This window comes from Brugia malayi (assembly GCF_000002995.4).
Source record: "Brugia malayi strain FR3 genome assembly, contig: Bm_v4_Chr3_scaffold_001, whole genome shotgun sequence".
In the NCBI taxonomy this organism is placed as follows: Eukaryota; Metazoa; Nematoda; class Chromadorea; order Rhabditida; family Onchocercidae; genus Brugia; species Brugia malayi.
The window spans coordinates 3827449-3847383 of NW_025062477.1; the positions used below are offsets into that span (position 1 = coordinate 3827449).

Genomic DNA, 19935 nt, shown 5'->3' on the forward strand with positions numbered 1-19935 from the left:
TTTATACTGATGCATCTAATGTGCACAATTGAAGCTTAACCTGCCATTCTTTTCGTACTACAAGTAAATTCAGGTAAAAATGCTAACTGTATTAGACTCTCATTTCCTTGCAATTTCTCTCTGCTGTATTCTTCAGAATATCTATAATCTTAAATTTTCTAGGCATCTTGTCATCACAATGATTAGTGTGATTGCATGAATCAGTATCTGTTCTACAATAATCATTAAATTTTCATTGGTAGAAATAAACTCACTCATAAAATTAGCCTAATGAGTATGCTAATACTACAATTTCCCAGGTTCATAACAAATAAAATTTGTAGTATTAATAAGTCAGTAGCATAGCAACAATAATTATGATATGGTGTTATTTAGAAAAACGGGCATTTCAACCAGAAAGCCACTTTTTTCATCTTTTTTGGCATTTTTTTTTTTTTCAAATGTTATCCTTTTTCTTGCTTTATATACAAGTAATAGAAGCTGTGTTAGGAAAGCAGGTACCACTAACATATTTGCTTATATTTACCTTCATTTTCACAACCAATTATTCTATTAAAAAAGTATCATTAAGGAAACAACAAAGAATCAGAATTTGGGTATAACAAGTCACAAAACCCGTAATTTAAATAGTGAGGTACATACATAATCTAACGTATCTTTTTTCTTAATGGTCCTCCGAATTTTTGAGGAACATTCAACCATTTGTGTATTACTTTGGCAGCACTGAAATAATGATCAAAGTGTACGAAACGTATAAATTTGCCTTGTATATAAAAACTATCACAATGAAGAGGCGCAGAATAACGCTTGGAATCATGGACGGTAACAGCCTTCATTTCTATATTCATAGCATCATCACATCCCGCCAGAATACCTGAAATTACAATAACAACAATAGTAACATTAACAGTAACATTTTACTTCGAATAATAAAATTATTGAATGTCTATAGAAACAGTGAAGAAGAGCAATAACCAAACAAAAACAGTAGAATATTCCTAGCATTACTAATGCAGGAAGCTCACTGAGTGTCTAAAAATATCTAGCAGATAAACTAAATCAAATCAGTACTACGTAGAAAGAACAGATATGATATTGTGTATACGAATTTACCAATGCAATGAAGGATAAGACTCAGATTTTATTGATAAATTTCATTTCAATAATTAATAATTCTCTATTTCCTTTTCCTTTGCTTCCACCTTCATCTCTGCTTTAATGGTATTGAGAGAACGAGTGTATGAGAAAGCAAAGATAAAAATCTTTTCTTGGATAGCGGTACTTATAACTATAAGAGCAAATGATGACTCAAATAAACATACAGGCAAGTCAGTGTATTAGATCTAACCATGCACAGTAGAATAATTCTTCAGTTCAACGACTACCGAACTACCTTCCATAGCTTGAAGAAGACAAGCCATTGTGTTGGCAGTTCGTTTTTGTCTGAAATCTGTCGATCGCAAAAATGCCATTCACTCCTGTTAACCTTTCAATTAACTTCCGATATTTCTTGCGTTAAATCTTGAAAAAAGATCCTATATAATCAAAATAAGGAATAATTCAGGATTTCACAAAGAAAAAATTTTATCAGTGCAAAATCGAAATGATAGGAAACGTTTTACTTCAGTTGAAGCAGCATAATAACAGCGGAACAAAAAGGAAACGTCAACGGATGCACAACCTGTTTATTATTTATCGACAAATGATACTAAATAGAATGCGAGAATTAATTGCTGAAAATATTAGCATATCATTTTCAATATCACATATTATACAATGTAATATGCATCTGAAAGTACTTTACAAAATGCGGTATCTACTTACTTCCTCTTTTTTACTGAGCATTTAACACATAAGCATTTGCTGAAAAATCTACAGATAACTGAAAATTATAAAACAATAAACACACGGGCAATTTGAAAAAAAAAAAAGAAAACTTTACCCAAAGTCAATTTTTTGAAGGTATTACTGCTAAGATTGTGAAGAATATAAGAAAAATAAAAACCCAACTGATAGAAAAAAATTCCAGGAAAATGGTAGAAGGGTTTAAGGAGACTAGAAAGCCATCTATTTAGAAGACAGAAAACAATGATGTGATATCTAATGATATGTCAAATTGATTGGAACGGTTTAAAAATTGGAATTTGAACGAAACGTTATGAAACCCATTCATCTGTGCGCCAGATGATTGCGCAGTGCGAATCTCGGCGAAGAGTAGTTGAACCCTGATGCTTCCGATCCGTAAATCGATCTATCAGACATCTGGAAGTTATCTAAATTATTTATAGTAATGTGCTAACTTCAACTGAAAAAAAAAAAAAAACTGAATGTTTTCAGTCCGAAAGTTTATTAAAGACAAAATTATTATCATTTAGCACAAAAGAAAAGGAATGCTCTACATCAGATCAAGTAACACAAATATAAAATCCCTAATTTTATCACAAATTGCAGTTGATCAAAGATGTTAAAGAGATAACAAACCTATATCCATTTCCAATCGTAATTACGTAACTATTTAAGGAAGACATACGCTCGGTAGTACCCTGCCTAAAACGATTTACTGTTTCTGATAAGCGATCCTTCACTCGGCTAACACCTTCTAATGAGTTATCACCGCTATCAGTGCTGTTAGCACCAAAACTTCGTTTTTCTAAGCTTGTCACACTGATAAGGTCTTTACGAGTACGTATGTATTCATTTAGAGCTGAAGCTACGTCCAAGACAATTATCGTATGTACATCTTCCACATATGGCCGGAATGCAGCAAGTGGTCGCATCTGCAGTACAGTATCAACATTCAACAATATAATTTTCTAACTTCAACTTTAACAAAAGATAAATTGAGTAAAATGGAATGATCTCAACAGGAAACGAAATTTTTTTTTTCAAAACATTTCAACATTATAATTCAACTTATTTTGTAAATGATCTTCGGTTCATACATTAGTGATTTCAACTTTCATCATCATTTGAAACATGGATACCACGTTATTAATGATGTACTTACAATAGTACTTATATTCAACAATACAAATACAAAACTTTCACTATAAGTATCCCAATGGATGTAATTCAAACTCTGATGCCATGAATGAATAAGACAATTACCCAAACGTGCAAAAACAATATCTTAAAGTTCATATTTTAAGCTATGAAATGTTGATTGATGGAACATATGTCTATATGCTGTTCTAGTTTCTTTGCAAAATATTATCTCAAGAAAAACAGTTATCACATTAAAGCCACAACGACAAAAACTTTACTTACCTCGAAAGCTTGAGCAACAATTACTGCTCCTCTGCTTGTTCCTATATACAGTTGTGCACCATCTGTCCTATCTAGCAACGCAAGTGCAGAAACATAACCATCTCGAGATGCCTCAATATCCAAGGTTGAAATTGATTCCGAGGAAGGCAAAATTTTACGGGAGTCAAGCCGATTACGAATCATTCGTGATGAAGTGGACCACTGATACACCTACAGATGTGTACTACGTTATTTCCTAAACTATTATTGCAGAATACTACTCGAGGTGATCAAAGGAGAACGAGTTTGATCACAATACTTTCATTTCACTTAAAATCATACTAATAATAAGGAAAGAAGATGTAAAACCACTACAAAATTCTTTTCAACTTCTTGAAGCTTATATTAATACAGAATTATTGCATATTTCCCTTTATGAAAATTAGGTGCTAAAATATGGAAAGTACCAGGTAACAATCTTGTCAATAAAAAGAAAAAAACAATTATAAATGTTATTTACAAGTAAATTACTTTGCTTCCATGAGAGAGAACAGACCATAAGAGCGCTGAATCTGTTTCAGCAGTTACCATATGCGACACACAACTTTTCTCAACTGCATTTACTTGGTTTTCTTCATGACAGATGTTTGCAGATAATACCAGTTGATTTTCTAAAGTTACATCATAAATGGATATGGAGGAATGTTCGTGTCCCGTCCATATCTGCCTGAAAGTAAAAAAAAAAAAGACTTAAAATATGATCATGCTGGTGGGTTTAAATCGACGCGGTAATTCAATTATGTTATTACATACATCGCTTTTCCTTCATTACATAACTACTAATATATGACAACATTATTCATTTTCATCATTATTTAGATTACAAACAAATTAATCAATTAACTAATGGAATTAAAATTGATTTGATGAAACAACAACTAAATAAATCTGGTTGGGAAAGAAATCGAAATTTATCAGAACATAACTTCATCATTTATAATCAAAAAAAAAAGTCCAAAAGTGAAAAAATAAAATGTAAACCAACAACATATATTTTCACATATTGATCAAAAACAAAATTAGAACCGCTTACTTCCCATTCTGGCCATAATCGATTATAGCTGATGAATGAACGGTGGATAAACCAATGGAAGAGACGAAAGGATTATCAGTAATACGATCACCCTTCACAAGTAATAACGCAGAAGGAAGAGTAACTAATATTAATAGCGGAGTAGCAATAAAAACCGATAATGAAATGACACTAATAGACAGATGTGCAGTAGGGAGAAAACGTGATATTGAAAACGACCAAAGTTCGGAATATGATGAGCGGCTATAAATAGATGAATTTTGAGAGATAAAAAAGTACGAAAAAAAAAAAAGATACAGTCCTCCTTTTTCTAATTTCATTAAAACTAATAAAAGTAACACGCGATATCAACAAACCAGTAAATCCTTAGTATTCCAGTCGATTCTGCAAGCCATACATTGTCGGCGACCACACACATCGCCAATATTACTGTCTTGTCCGTATTCATAATGATGCTCTACAATTTTACTAATAGAACACTACCAATTTTTGATTTCATATGCTGTATCTTTCAAACAATCAAACAACAAAACTTATGGAAGATGAAGCAACCTTAGAATCTAGCCAACCGTACTGATTGCAACTAACAACAGTGACAGATCCGTCTGATCTGCTCATCCATACTTCTCCTTCAACACTGTCTTCTATTGCGGAACCAAATTCCACGTCATCCACAGCTGAAAAAATAAAACTAATATACAAGGTTGTGATATTTCTACATACTGTGATTTGCAAAAGATAAAGAGACGAAAAGTTGTAAAATAATTATGGAAATTACCAATGAAAGAGAATTTAAAATAGTGCGTATTGCAAGAGCACATGAAACTTTGAAAGTTGATAAGATTTGAGGGATTCTCTTACAGCACTTTCTTTTGGAGTATGATGTGCTTATGAGTGACTTACTAGAAAAAGAAATACTAGAATTGACAGCAGAATCAGGGTCATTCAAAGAAATGACATCCAGTAGATGAGTGAATTCGGGAGCTGTAGTCATAGAGACAATTTGAGATGCTGAAGGACGATCCACTGGCTGTGCTGCCCAACAGACAACCATTACATCAAGCACGTTACAAGGATATAACAATTCCTATAATGAAGCAAAAAACAATGTTCGAATATTGATATAATTAGTGAATGTATCAGGCATAGTGCAATATAAGTAACTTTCCAATGCACAGTTGTAAAATAATTATAGAAATTCTCAATTAAATAGAATTCAAAATAATCCAAAAAGCCAAAGTCGAATTACTTATTGATTTTTAGGCATGCTTAAAATAGAATAAATAAATGTTTTTGTAACTCGAACAAAAAATTCATTCTTAAAATTGTTATCAGTGAACATTAAGGGAAAAATAAACTTACGGAAGGAGTAAGTCTCGGTCGGCCACCATCCAGAACGTATTCCTTAAGTTGTTCATGGCCATCGAATGGTAATTTAAGACTGATCAGCTCGTACAAAAACATCGCAAATGAAAAGCAGTCCGCCTATACTACGTAACAAATTAAAAAACTTGAAAGACAAGATAAACAAAGATATAATTGATTTAAGCATTACTTTTTCCGTGTATTCTTGTTCTCCGTTGTATCGCATTATCTCTGGAGCCATAAAACCTTCCGTTCCACCGAATCCCTTAGCACCACCAGAAGGAAAAGAGCTTCGCGATATACCATAATCGCCCAATTTAACAAGAACATCCGTTATAGTACTAAATGGCGGCGGAAATCGCCATGTCAAAACATTTTCACATTTCAGGTCACGATAAATAATGCGGTGTTCGTGAAGATATTCCAAAGCTTTGGCTACCTGAAAATTACAAACATTATATAGTTTATTTTCAATTCAAATTTCAAAACAATCTAGCTATGTCTGTTGCAATACATTTCAAAGATTAAGCAGATCAATCAAATATATTCCGAAATCGTTAAAGAGGACCTGACTGGCAGTATCTTGAATGACACTTAGACGTAACCGAGCCCCGCTTCGCCTGTAATTGTTGAGGAGATGATTTAAGGCACCAAGAGGGGCTAATTCAACCAAAAGTGCCAAAGGTCGTGGGCATACACCCATCAGCGCAGTAATGTGAGAATGCTGAAGTGATGCTAGCACATTCAGTTCTTGTCGACATGTACAGTATGCACGACAAGCATTCTGCAGTGGATCTCGTTGCCATTTCGTATATGCTGCCTAAAAATCAAGCCTATTTAAAATAGTAAAAATAAAAAGAAAAAAAAGATATAGATAATCCAGAGATGGACAATTTCCAAATGCTACTACGATTTGAAACAATTTGAATATGTCTGAGCAACTTGCAGGAAATCTCCCATAAACAGACACAATTTTTGCAACTGTAAAGCTTAAGAAAAAAACCAACATTATCTTCTCTATATATGCATTATTACATACAATTTAGTGTAATAAACGTTTTACCTTATATGCTGAAACGGATGATACTCGAGCACCCAAACCTGGTTCCACTGGTTCTAACATTTTTAATGCAACATCTTGTGCATTCGCATCCTGAACATGTAGTAGCATCAAAAAGAGATTACACTATTTTAATCTTTTGATTCATAGAAAATCTTTTCATCCATTACTAGCAAAAAATCAGAATTAAGAATGCTTTAAATGCTTAAAAAAAGATGAAATACTATATCAACTATTATTTGTCAGCTCCATAATTATCGACTGATGACTTAACTTACCGAAATTTTGAGAGCAGCCTTAAACACAAAACCAAATGCACCGTGCCCGATCAATTTACCTCGCTTCACAGAATTAGGCTGAATGAGATAATCCTCATTGATATCTAAGAAGACAGTATCAGGCGCAATGTCTACAACAGATATGTCGAAGTGCAATGGGCATCTCAAATTGACTCCATCGTGGGCACTAAGGATACACTCCTCCACCATGAATGCATGTAATTTATGCTTTGGTGATGAATCACTAAAATGAGGTATCATTTATAAACAAACACTGAATGAACAAGAAGTAATATTTTTTTCATCGACGTCGAGTATTTGATCTAAAGCAGAAAGCAGTGACAGAAAGATTAGCAAATGGGCAAAAAACGGAAGGATAAACATGAACAAACATTTCATACATTATGAAACTTTACAATCAAGAAAAACTACCATATTATGTCGTCATTCTTCTTAACTTTAAAAAAAGCATCCAAATTTCGTGTACTGCTGGCACATTTGAGACATGGAACAAGACGATTTACAAGGAGACACCCCTCCGAAGTATGTACAAAACGTGTTCCCAATGACGGATACCTGAAATGTTTAAATAAGGAATCAAATCAATTCAGAAATCACTAAAATAACTCCAATTGAGTATTCGAAATTATCAAACGCAGGTAAATATATACCAATCTTCCAACAAAGTATCCATAATATCCACAATGAGAGCTAAGAGACGGGTCACTGCAGCACGGTTACTCCGAAGAACATATTCTTTTTCATCACTAACTAAATTTATCCTGAAATAAAGAAAAACCGTTCTGCATTTGTTTGATGTGGTAAGGCATTAGCAATCAAGTACTAAATACGAATGGAACCTGACTGCCGGAATGATAATTTCGATCAGCGAGGAACCACTTATATCTAACGTACGCCAATTACTATCCTCTGCACAACAACGCCATTCAACTGTTTCGTAATGAACGTCTCGCACCTCAGCAAGCGGCAAAAACTGTCGCATTACAAATATTGTTTTTTCAAATGCCAAGATCTGAAAACATGACGGTAATGATAAAAGTAGAGTAAGAAAAAAAAATATTTCAATTCAATTTTATACAATAGTATTTTGCAAATCTATTTTTTGATTAAGCGGGGGACACAAATGAATAAATGCTGCTCAGAAATATATGGAACATCTTTTACAGGATGAATACAAAGAATGACATTGAAATAGGATAGGAATAAATAATTTCCACCAAAACAATGAGTGAGGAGACCAAAACAGATGTAAAAGGAGATAAATGAATAATGAGATACACTGCATGGAAATCTCACCGCAAAGATTAAAAAAAAAATTAGGGAAAAAAGCACACCTCAAAACCAGTCTGCCAAAGTAGCCAATACGGAAGAAACTTCCTATCACAGAGTTCATTTAGTGTCTCTAACGAAGAATCTTCCGACAAATATTCAACTTCCAGTAAACGTTCCATGCACATTGTGATATGATCATCGACAAGTACCCGTGTCATTAGCCGTGACCAAAAGCCGGAAGGTATGTATGCCATCATATAGATCCGACGCACTACTTCCTACAATATTTTACTAAGTAAAAATATAATTGCAATGTATAAATCAGTGTCTTCCACATCAAGTTACTCTTCTGTACCTCTTGAACTTAACTAAGCCTATTTATTAAAGAAACAGTCCCAGAAACTACAAAATGCTAATATGTGCTTACTTGCTCCAAGTACTCCATATTTACAGTACATCTGTGCTCGTCAATTAAAGGAATTCCTTTATCACAACCAGACTCATTACGACCAACTGAAACTGATGCTGAAGATTTCTCGTGACTATTCAAAATAGTAGTTAGCGGTACTGTTGTTCGATATCGCTTACCACCCAAATTTCGTTGAGAAAATAGTGTCTGCATCTGCAGATGTGATGCTTTCATTATGAGGCTATTTTTTGCTTCTCGTTGCTTAACTGTCAATTGCCACGATGTAGTCCTTGTTGGCACCTTTAAGTTTTCTATGTTAGTTCATATTTCTATTTTTTGTAAACATAAACTTTCTATTTTTTTCTAAACATAAACTAAAAAGATGTATAAAAAGGATTACCCGAGGAAAAGCTATAATTATGAATTTATATCTCAATTATCATTCATACAAAATTAACTATTAGGCAGTGTTTTTCACAACACCGTAACTTTTAATTGAAGATTAATAGCAAATATATAGCAGGAATAAATTAAAAACATAAACTAAAAAGAAAAAGAGATATAAAAAGATGTATAAAAAGGATTACTAAAGGAGAGGAAAAGAAATAGTGCATTTAAAATTCTGTATAAATGTCATCATTATGAACAAGTAAGCGCTCACATATATGTATGAAAACTTATTTTATATACACTTTTGGAGTATTTTGAAAACTGATTTAAAAGATGAAAAAGGAAAGATGAAGGAAGGCGCTTGATTTATTTGTAAACGAAATAATGTATCTGATTTTACTTTAAATCAATGTCTTTCCAAATGCTCACAGAAATGAATATGTATCAATACACTACTAGAAGACTAAATAATGAGATCTATTTATATAAATTGCCCAGTACTTCTATAAGAAGTATCAAGTATCAATCGACATGTATTTTAGGAAAATAAGAATTACAGTCTTATTAAAAAAATATAGCAAATGTGAATTAAAAATTAACCAGAACTCTTGAACCTGGATAACCACCTCTTAATTGATATTCGTCAGGTAATAAAGAAGGGATCAGTAGTGAACGCGACTGCCAATAAAGTGCAACCTCAAATTTCTGCAGTAAGGATATAATGTGGGACCTGCAAATAATGTGATATCAAAATGTAGGTAGATACAAACTGAGTTTCAAACTACTAATAATCTGGTGTACCTTAGGTTAATAGCAGAGTTGTTCAAGTTGAGTGACTTGAATAACACTTGAAGATCGTCAATTTTCATAAGTCCATTGCGCGCAAACGGATTTATTTCTCGAATTGTTATCACATGAGCAAGGATGTCGCACAGCCATTGTGGATCCAAGAAATATAACTCTCTCAGAGTCACATCTTCATAATGCAGTATTACTCCTACAATAACCATAACACTTCATTAAACTTAATCATACTTTCTTTCATTAACACCAAGCTTAGCAAATCACCTTGTTCATATCTATACGAGTTTTATTTCCTGATTGAATTTATCTGAAGCACATAACACAACTGTTTTTTATTTCTATAACAATACCACTGCACTGGTTCTTTTTTGGATTTTTTGGATAAAATGTTTCAAAATAAAACCATTCTCGTGGAGAAATGAGCAGGCGTGGTTAAATTCGATGTCATCACGGAATGCACGACCGTAATTTTTCAGCATTCTTTCTTGAATAGTAGCGCGAAAATCACTATTTCTCATAACTGGTTCTATTCCTTTCGAACGTCGTTCATCTGCCAGTTCAACCACTATCTAATAAACAACTGCAGTGAGCTAGAAATAAATAGCCGAAATGAAAAATAATGAAAAGCAACTAAATAATGTGGAAAATGATTGACTAACGATTAATGCCTTAAGTGTTACGCAAAAAAAAAAGAACTATTTATCATGGAATAAATGATGGAAAAGTTGACACTATATTCAAATACATGAAAGTAACTTTTTCTAATGCCATATAAGAAGCTGGAATCTTCTGATCTAGGAGTCGTTCTTTGCTATTCGCCGTTCGAATATCATAAGCAGTATGATAAAGCAAATTACAAAGCGCACGAATATTCTGTTTCGTTTTTGATGAGACAAATAATGATTCGACAACTCGTGGTAAACCTTTTTTGTCTGCATCGGACACCATAACAAAATGATCTATAACTTCATCCTCATAAAATCATGAAAGAAAAAAAAAAGCTACAATCTTACTAAAGATTTATTTTGTTGCTATAGGATATGACAACTTTATGGAACATGGAAAATATTCAGAAGAAATGATGAGTGTTGAAACCATATAGCTGAAAAGTATTCAATCTGGAAAAATTTTAGCAAATACTCTCGAAGGAGCTGCATACTCCATATCGAAATTTATTGCATGTCCTCTAATAACACTTAATAAAAAAATGTTTAAAAATATCAAACCTCTGATGAGTGCATTCAAATCTTCCAGATAAGTAGGTGGAAAACGTTCAGAATTCGAAAAGATTTGATCAACATGGGTACCAACGATGATTACTGGGGAATTCGGTGCGCGAGCCTATAAACACTAAGATAGAATGAGACTTGAAAAGTATTAGATAATGGATGTAAAATAATAAAAGGACTATGTAAATGTAAAAGTAAAGCATTTACGAATTGTTACTATTCGGTTGTGTATAAAATGCCAAAACTAAGATTATTAATGAAGGAGATAAATAAAATATGAAATTTGATGACCTGTATATTAACGAGCCACTGACGCAAATCTGGCAATGCAGTCTCACCATCAGTTACCTTCCAAACCAATATATACAAAGAACGTCGTGATAAAAAATATTGATGAGTTGCATAGTATTCGCGTTGTCCACCAAAATCCCACGTACGAAATGTAAGCGGACCGAAAGTAGGTTCTCCTAAAAAATTTTGCTAGAAACTACTTATAAAATGAGAAATATGTGAAAAAGAAGCAAGACACTAATGTGTCAATAGTTTATGAAAGTGGGTAAGACGGAGTTTTTTTCTTTTTCTTTTTTTGTTATATTTGAATTCAAACAAACGCATTGGGCTTAGTATATCACATATTCCGACATTTTCGAACTTAGTACATAGGCTTCTACTATTCTGTCCTCTAACCTTTCGTCTTTTTTGGCTCAAAGGTCCATTCTCCGATGTCAACACCCACTGTGGAAATGTTGGCACCCTTTGCGGTACGATCTCCGCCGCTGCCTGTACTATGTCCCATTCTTTTTGACCAGCTCTGCAGTCGGTTTTAATGAATTTTTCACTTTCAGAGAGTTTTACATGGAAAACGAAAGTAAACAAATTAGTATGTAAGATAAGATACTAACTGCAGAATCAACACTATAGTAACCAGTTTAAAAAGTTCCAGAAAAAATAAAAATAAAACGGAAAATCAATCAATAGCACTATAAAACAACTACATCATTTGGTGATGTCCTTTTGCCCACAGTACCCTCTAGACGAATTTGTTGTAAAAGTGAGGTTTTTCCAATTCCTTGCACTCCAACGATCATCAATTTAAGCCGTGTATAAGGACGAGAACTGCAACAAGGATATGGATAGACGGTATTGAATGTCTAATATTCAAAGCTATAAAAGACCAACAAAAACTGTAAATACTTACTACCTTTATGCAATCATTTATAATAAGATGAAGAAAAATAAGAAAAGAAATAGCTGAAGTAATTAACAAAAATGACATACTCTTCCAAGACGGATTTTAGATATGCAATGAGATTAACAGTTTTGTAACTCTCTACATGCACCATGCTCTTCAGCGGATCTCGCAAAGAACAACCCTTCAAAATAAGATTCCAAAGTTTACCTGAAATAAGATTTCCTAATGCATGTGATAATCCCATGCAATAATAGCTCATGTAATAATGTAAGACTCAAAGGAAGTGACAACGAAATAATGAAACTTACTAAGAAGACCTAATTCTGGAGGCAGCATTTCAATGCCACTGTTTCCACTCAAGTTTAATACGGACAAAGACACCAAGTTGGACAATGCTGCAGGAACGTTCGACACGAAATTATTACTCACATCGAGAGTTGTGAGAGCAGGAAACAGTATCTGCCTCCTAGCCTGTAAGATTTTCAAAACAAATGAAAATTATTTATTCTGACATGAGAAAACAGTAATATGTTTTGCCAATTCTACATTAACTATTAACATATGAAAAACAAACTGTACCGCAGAACATCTCTGCCGGCTTTCACGCTGCTTCTTTTTTGGGGATGAAATGATCTTCGAACTGGGAACAAGAAGAGGAATTTCCGTAAGACGATTGTTAGCTACCAGAAATGTGCGCAATGATTCTAATCTCGTGTGCTGCTTATGAGAACAAGCATCAATGAATGTATCACATAATGTATCGCCAGCTGGAGCAACACTTAACGAACGCTGACTACGAACTGCTGATTTTGAGCGAGATCCTAAAACACTGAATTTACGGCAGAGAAAATAAGCTTAGGAAAAACAACTTTGATGAAAATATATCAATAATTTTGAATAGTTTTGATGAAAATATATCAATAATCGAGAATACCAGAACCATCGATTAGCAGAAATCGAAAAAACAGGAAATTCAACCCACGTTTGGTTCACACCAAAAATGCATCAATTATTTCATCAAAAAAGTTTAAAGATCATGAAACTTACGTGAATTACGTAAAGGACTTGTATGTCTCATTGGTGAGATTTCATTTGATGAAGTGTTAACTGCGTGACACACTAACTGCACAGCAGTTGGACGCTCGAAAGCAGTAACAAGCTGATTGTTAGAAGCATCTAAGTGTCTTAATCGAGAAGGTAAACACTGCACTGGACCAAGAGATGTCAATTGATTGTGCGATATATTGAGTCTTGTTAAATACGGACAACAACATGCCAAGCACGACGGCATCACTTTGATCTATACGTAAATAAGTAAAAGCTAAGAAGTGTAATGCTCCTTCCTTTAAATCTGCTAATATTTGTACTTAATGCATGATCAGAGTAAATTTTTTCTTCAAATAATCAGAAATAAAAATGACTGCAGATTTAGCATAAAATGGAAGCTATAAAACGCATACATTATTATGCGACACATTGAAAACAGAAATCATGGAAGAGAAAAACATAGGCCCATTTTCGGTATCTGATTCCTCCGATCGAGCTAGTCGAATGCTCGTCTGCCATATGTTATGCCTGAAGATGAATAAAAATCATCTAAACATTCCATGGATCAAACAAAATCACATGCAGTAAGTTTTTTTTTTTTTTTATAGCAGAATGTAGAAGAAATTAATCATCAAAGGACCTTTTTAGTTCATGAATAGTAATGTTGGAGTCATCATTGCGTCCTCCAATACTCAAAGAGTCATCCGTTGATAAGTTGCTTTGATGAGTATACAAATCCGAATAGAGTGATTCTGGCTGCTCAGTTTCAGAAAGACTACTCGAAGGTCGAAACTGTAAAAAACCAATTGCCGGCAACACGGAAAGAATATTGTTGGATACATTTAGTTCTCGCAATCTCGATGCAGACCACAGAGTCTCCGGAAGAGAACATAGTTTGTTATGCGACACATCCAGAAAATTCAGCATTGATAGTTTGTTTGTGAACAGCTGAAAATAAAAAGTGTATCATTCTTTTTTCCTTTTTTGCTCCTTTTCAAGAGGAAACTGAAGATCATTTTTAAAGGCAGTCTAAAATACTGCTGTATTTCTTCGTCAAAATGTGAAGTTCTGTAGAAATAAAAAATAGGAATGTAAAATAATAGACAAATTTAACCAGTTATTCAAAAAAAAAATACTTCATCCGGTAGAACAGACAATTTGTTAAATTCCAGTAGCAAGCTTTCTAAGAGCGGAGCATGAAACCCATCGCTAGGAACCTCAATTTCCGTAATTTCATTATTCGCTGCATTCAGACTTCTTAATGAAGGCAGTTGTAGTAGTTGTCCACTTAATATCTTCATTTTATTCTTCGACAAATCGATTCGTGTAAGAGCTGCTAACGCCATTCTGCAAATTTCACAGATTCAGCTATAATTTGTTTTTAATTACGGGAGCTTCATGCAAAGCCGAAATTTAAACTTCGACTAATCAATAACTGTATTTGATGATAAAGAATAATTCACCGTGATGTCCTCAGCCTCTGATTTACTTGCAGAGATGCGGCAATTAGCCAATCGTTCGAAACAGCCTCTAAGCTTGCATTATGCCAGTTCAGCATGCAAGGTGTTGTGGGATAAACAGCTGAAGATAGTTGATTACGATTTGATGACATCTGTCCCAAATCTATATTCTTCTTATTGACACGGTATTCCGGATCCACGAATGCAAGACGTAACAGAAATAGCCTCGCCAATGAATCCCGATTATACTGAAATAAAACATGAAGAAAGGAAATTTTCAATAGAAAAGATAAAAATTATACTTTGAAGGCTGTAGCGAGTGCAACGTTCTCGTGGTCAACAGCTCCTCGCTGCAGCAAAAACTGAACCAAAGAGACGCAACCAATTCGACATGCTTCATTAAGAGCACCAGAACCAATACATCGAGCACCATCTACACTACTGATATCTGCTTCTGTGAGTCCACAAGGTAGATTTACATCTGCTCCATGATCCACTAGTAGTCTGAAAACTGTTATTTCAGCAATAATCATTTCTTTCGTCATCCATATTACTTATATCTTATAAAGTTATTATTTTTGGAAACAATAAATGGTGGAATCAAAATGTCATTACTACTGATTACTCCTTGATGAATAGTACTGAGACCACTGAATTAGAATGTCTTATCCTACATTCAAATACAAAATACTTTGCGACTCTAAGGAAAGGGATGAGTACCTTAGCAACGATCATAGAAATATGACAGATCTATCAGAATAGTTTCTGGACATTAATTAATGAAATCAATTATTGTGAAAAACATGGTAAGCTTAAGTGTAAATGAATATGGTGATTCTACTCTAAACAATGATAGACAAGCACTCAGAATATTATAACCTTTTAACTTTTTTATGATCAGAGATATTAGAATTAAATTGAACATCAAAGTCAGAATTTATTCTATAAGATACAATAAGTGGAATACATACTTCACTAAAGCTATGTCACCGTTTGCTGCGGCCACCATAAGTGGAGTTTTCCCACCACTGCAGTATACATCAATTTCAAATGGGCATTTCTGATCAATGTCCATCGATGGAAATTCTACCTAAAAGAAAAAGTTAACAAACGAAGTATAGAAACGTTTAAAAAATATCAATTTCATTACAAGAAAAGTTCTTAGGCAAGAAGTTTTCTGATACTATATCAAATACTAACCTCAAGCAAATACTTGACAATATCATAATAAGAATTAGCGACCGCAAGGTATAGAGCAGTACGACAATGTGCATCCAGTCCGTTAACGTCTAATACGAAACGATAGCTGAAACGTCCAGAAATATCTTCAATTTTTGTGAGAACATCTTCCTCGTATGGAAATTCTAGCAACCTGAATAAGTAAGAAAATTATCCAAAAAAAAAAAAAAAAAAAAAACATCAGAATGATGACACCACGAAAACAATAAGTGTGAATTTACAAATCATATTTTCCCGGCCTTTTACAGTCTCCCTCAATAAAATCCTACCTTATTAAATTTCGCAAGCAAAAACTATCCTATTCTAATCCCATTCCCTATCGTAAAATCATCACATTATGCACATTTCTGTGATAATTCTGAAAAGAAACATACAGCTTAACGATATCTAAACTGCCACACTGTGATGCACAATGCAATGCTGTACTACCGTCCGCATTCTTTGCAGTCACCAAATGTGTAAAAGCCTGAAACATCTATATCAGCAATAGAACATATGAACTATCTGTAAATGTAACAAGAAAATATAAAGACAAACCTTAAGAATCATTTCTACGATGATCGCTTTTTGGGATGATATGGCAGCATGTAACACTGTGTCGTGAGTATTTGGCTGTATAAGTGTATGACCTCGAACGTTCAGTAAAGCCTCAACAACTTCTTTTCTTCCATTTAAGCAAGCCCTAAACAAAAATTAACATTGTTGAAAAAAACTTAAATAATTTAGAAAACATTTTCATTTATAAACAAAGAAAACTTGTAATTCCCAAAAAATCATTTTCTTATCACTACTAAATATTAAATTCATTATTCATGATTGATGATGCTTTTTCATACGTCGATTTTGGGATCTATTTCCAACATATATGTCTATGCTTAACATTTGAATATTCATGCAAAAATGTTTTCTAGTACATATTCAATATACATCATGCTAATGACTTATTGTTTACTATTTAATTCATGCTTATGGAAATTATGCTTAAAAAATTAGAATGACTTCTTCAAGTTCAAAATGGTCATGTAATGACAAAAGTAATATAAAGCATTAAACTATTTCTCAATTCATTTTCATAATTCGAGTTGAAGACAAAAAGGAAGTAAAAAATAACTGAGAACAGTTATAAAAATTTTCAATCAACATAAATTCTGATCAGTTCAGTTGTCAACCAGGCTAACTTATTTATGACTATATAACATTTGATGCAAACTGAATAGATGGAAAGGATCGATAAGTGAGTGCTTTGTGAACTACCTTGCAATTAAAAAAATTGGTCTTTCTAAAATGTATTCAATTCAAGCAATAACAACGAACTACTCAATTCATGCCATATCGTGCGACGAAAATTAGTTTGTTCACAGTTAACGACACTGGTGTTTAAATAAAGAAGCATTCTTCGTTCAATTCTTCACAGTGGTAAACCATACATCTAAGAAGTATGTTCAGTAGGTCAATGAGACACACAGAAAGAACTATAGAGAGTTGCCAATAGAAAGGAGGCAATTCATTTTCATGAAAATGCGCAACTACTTGTTTTTCCTTTACATCAAAAGCTGGATGAAATGGGGTATAAAGTTTTTGCTTCACTGATGACCAAAATAACAATGCTCCCAATAAAATTATATCCCCATTTGAAGAGGAGAAAAGACATTTCACCATTTCAAGCATTATGCGTGATTTAATAAAGCAAAATTAATTCACAGTTGGCGGAAAAATTTCTAATAAAATGATCAATTTTAAATAAAAGTGAATAGATCTCTCGATGCAATGTCATGCAATTAAGGTAGAGAACGAGAGTAATGTAAGAAGAAACATACAGGTGTAGAACACATTTGCGATCCAATGTCGCACCGTTCAGGACAGCATCATAGTTGGCACTAGTAAGATTCGGCAAAGTTTCAATAACAGTTCTAATATCTCCTTCTTCCGCAGATTTGACGAGATCATCATGCAACTGACGAGTTTTATTGCGAACTGATTCTGAACAAAAAATCATAGAAAATGGTAAACGAAATGACTTATGATAGGTTCTATGACTTTCAATCGAACTTAGACTAATTTACTAAAATAACTAAGCATTAAAATCTCTCTAATTTCTTAAGACCATCATAAAAATTTCGAATGGATACCAAGCCGCAAGAAATATTCTTAGTAATTCTTACCAAAATTTATCCATTACAACAACATTAATGATTAAAATAAAGCCTGGAAAAAATACCAACTAGCTTTTTCCGGAAGAAACCATTCTGCAAACACCTACATATCTCTTCTAGAGAGAAAACAACAAACTAAGTATACTCCAAATTTTCTTCCTGTCATTCTTTATGATTCCTTCTATTTATCTGATCCTAAATGCTGATATACCCTAGACAGGAATTAAACATCTACATTGTAATAATTTGATCAAACAAACCGATAGCATCGATGAGAAGACAAGCAGTTTCGAATTGGTTCGCCATTTGCGCTAATTCTAATGCGCAATGGTCTCTAAGATCAGTAGCCAAAAGCTCTGCTCCGGCTTCAATTAAATGACGCACCGCTTCTAAACGTCCCGCAACTGCGGCAACGTGTAAAGGAGTAGCACACAGTGCACTTGGACCAGCCATACTATTTACGTCCGCTATAAATAACTAATTGAAAACAGAACAAATACATTCACATTGAAACATCATTTATTACAAAATGGAATACATCCTTTTGAATGACTGAGAAGAGAATCGTACAGAAGCTATGAGCAAACGATTGCTTTAACAAATAATTAAACAAAATTCTCTACCACCAGCTTCTATTAGAAGATCCAAGATAGGTAAGTTGCCATTTTGGGCAGCAATATGCAAAGCACTTCTACCATGCTTATCTCTATAATATACCTTCCCTGGATTGGCTTCCAATAGCTCTCGAAGAAGTTCTTCGTTCTCATACATCACAGCCTGAAAGACAACTTTAAATGAGTTTCAGCCACATTAAAAAAAAACCTTTTTCCAAACCATCAATATGTGACAAATTAATTTCAATATGTGAAAATTAAGTATGTGACACAAAATTAATTCCAACAAATAAAAAAAAAAGAAAAAAAAACTATAAAATAAAGACAAGGAAAAAAGTCTTTTACAGACACTTAGCAAAATAAATTATTTTGGATAATTCTCTGAATTATTCGAATTTAAAAAAAAAGATAATAATTCTAGTGAACTAGGAACAACTTAATTTCAAGATAATGAAAATGGCATATCTGAAATAAGAAAATATAATAGAAAAAAAAAAAAACCTCACTTCATAGACTAGTTGGCCAGTTTCTTCTGGACTTGATTTCTCATCCATAAGTTCTATAAAAATTTCAGAATAACATCACTAAGTGCCTAATATGAGCGGAATAATAAGCAATGGAAGAGTCAGCCAAATATGCAGCAATTACAATTATATCATCCAAAATAGTGATCAGCTATTTGCTATTTGTAAAAAGAGAGTCCATTTTATGTTGCGACCAATTTGGCTCCAGTACTATCGATTCTTCGACGCATCATTGTTACCGCTCCTGCAACACACCAACCAACCGCATTAATAGGCTTAGCCATCATTATAATTGCTCTCATATAATTTGCCTTCATTATAATTTCTTTCAAGGTTTGGGTTAACTCTTAAGATTTAAAGATATGTGTAATTGCTAGTATCCGTACATCCATAATAAATAATCCCCTCAAACATGCCTTCAGGATCGGTATTTCTTACAGTTTTCCGATTTAACATATGTTGGACATTTCCCGTCCAATTGAGAAACATAAGTCAGCAAAACCTACTATCAGAGTGTAATTACATGGAGAAATTCCATG

At 33.4% G+C, this 19935-nt stretch overlaps 2 protein-coding genes across 4 annotated transcripts; both read right to left on the reverse strand.

Annotated features, from left to right (window-relative positions):
* Positions 1–647: 647 nt before the first annotated feature.
* Positions 648–1472, reverse strand: Bm4852 (Sm protein; the record flags this gene model as incomplete). The annotated part of the gene is made up of 2 exons (XM_001896924.1): positions 648–874; positions 1349–1472. The coding sequence occupies 2 exons, from the start codon at positions 1470–1472 to the stop codon at positions 648–650; spliced, it is 351 nt and encodes a 116-aa protein (XP_001896959.1).
* Positions 1473–2156: 684 nt separating this feature from the next.
* Positions 2157–19426, reverse strand: Bma-lrk-1 (the record flags this gene model as incomplete). Of its 3 annotated transcripts, XM_043079900.1 has the most annotated exons (44): positions 2157–2262; positions 2482–2777; positions 3268–3477; positions 3778–3973; positions 4340–4582; positions 4696–4796; positions 4892–5016; positions 5243–5426; positions 5702–5824; positions 5895–6143; positions 6273–6524; positions 6768–6857; positions 7043–7286; positions 7475–7618; positions 7714–7824; positions 7903–8075; positions 8398–8613; positions 8763–8848; positions 8924–9044; positions 9735–9864; positions 9936–10131; positions 10342–10507; positions 10695–10897; positions 11165–11279; positions 11459–11634; positions 11855–11978; positions 12163–12283; positions 12446–12566; positions 12668–12830; positions 12939–13180; positions 13407–13659; positions 13820–13934; positions 14047–14354; positions 14543–14753; positions 14870–15114; positions 15169–15370; positions 15838–15956; positions 16067–16238; positions 16480–16571; positions 16643–16787; positions 17923–18085; positions 18519–18725; positions 18882–19035; positions 19379–19426. In XM_043079900.1, 44 exons carry the CDS (start codon positions 19424–19426, stop codon positions 2157–2159), a joined length of 7461 nt encoding a protein of 2486 aa, XP_042935834.1. The 3 variants fall into 3 exon arrangements, with proteins under 3 accessions (XP_042935834.1, XP_042935833.1, XP_042935835.1); XM_043079899.1 differs by having other exon boundaries at positions 8763–9044; XM_043079901.1 differs by lacking the exons at positions 4340–4582; positions 4696–4796; positions 4892–5016; ... (35 more) ...; positions 18882–19035; positions 19379–19426 and having other exon boundaries at positions 3778–3837.
* Positions 19427–19935: the final 509 nt, after the last annotated feature.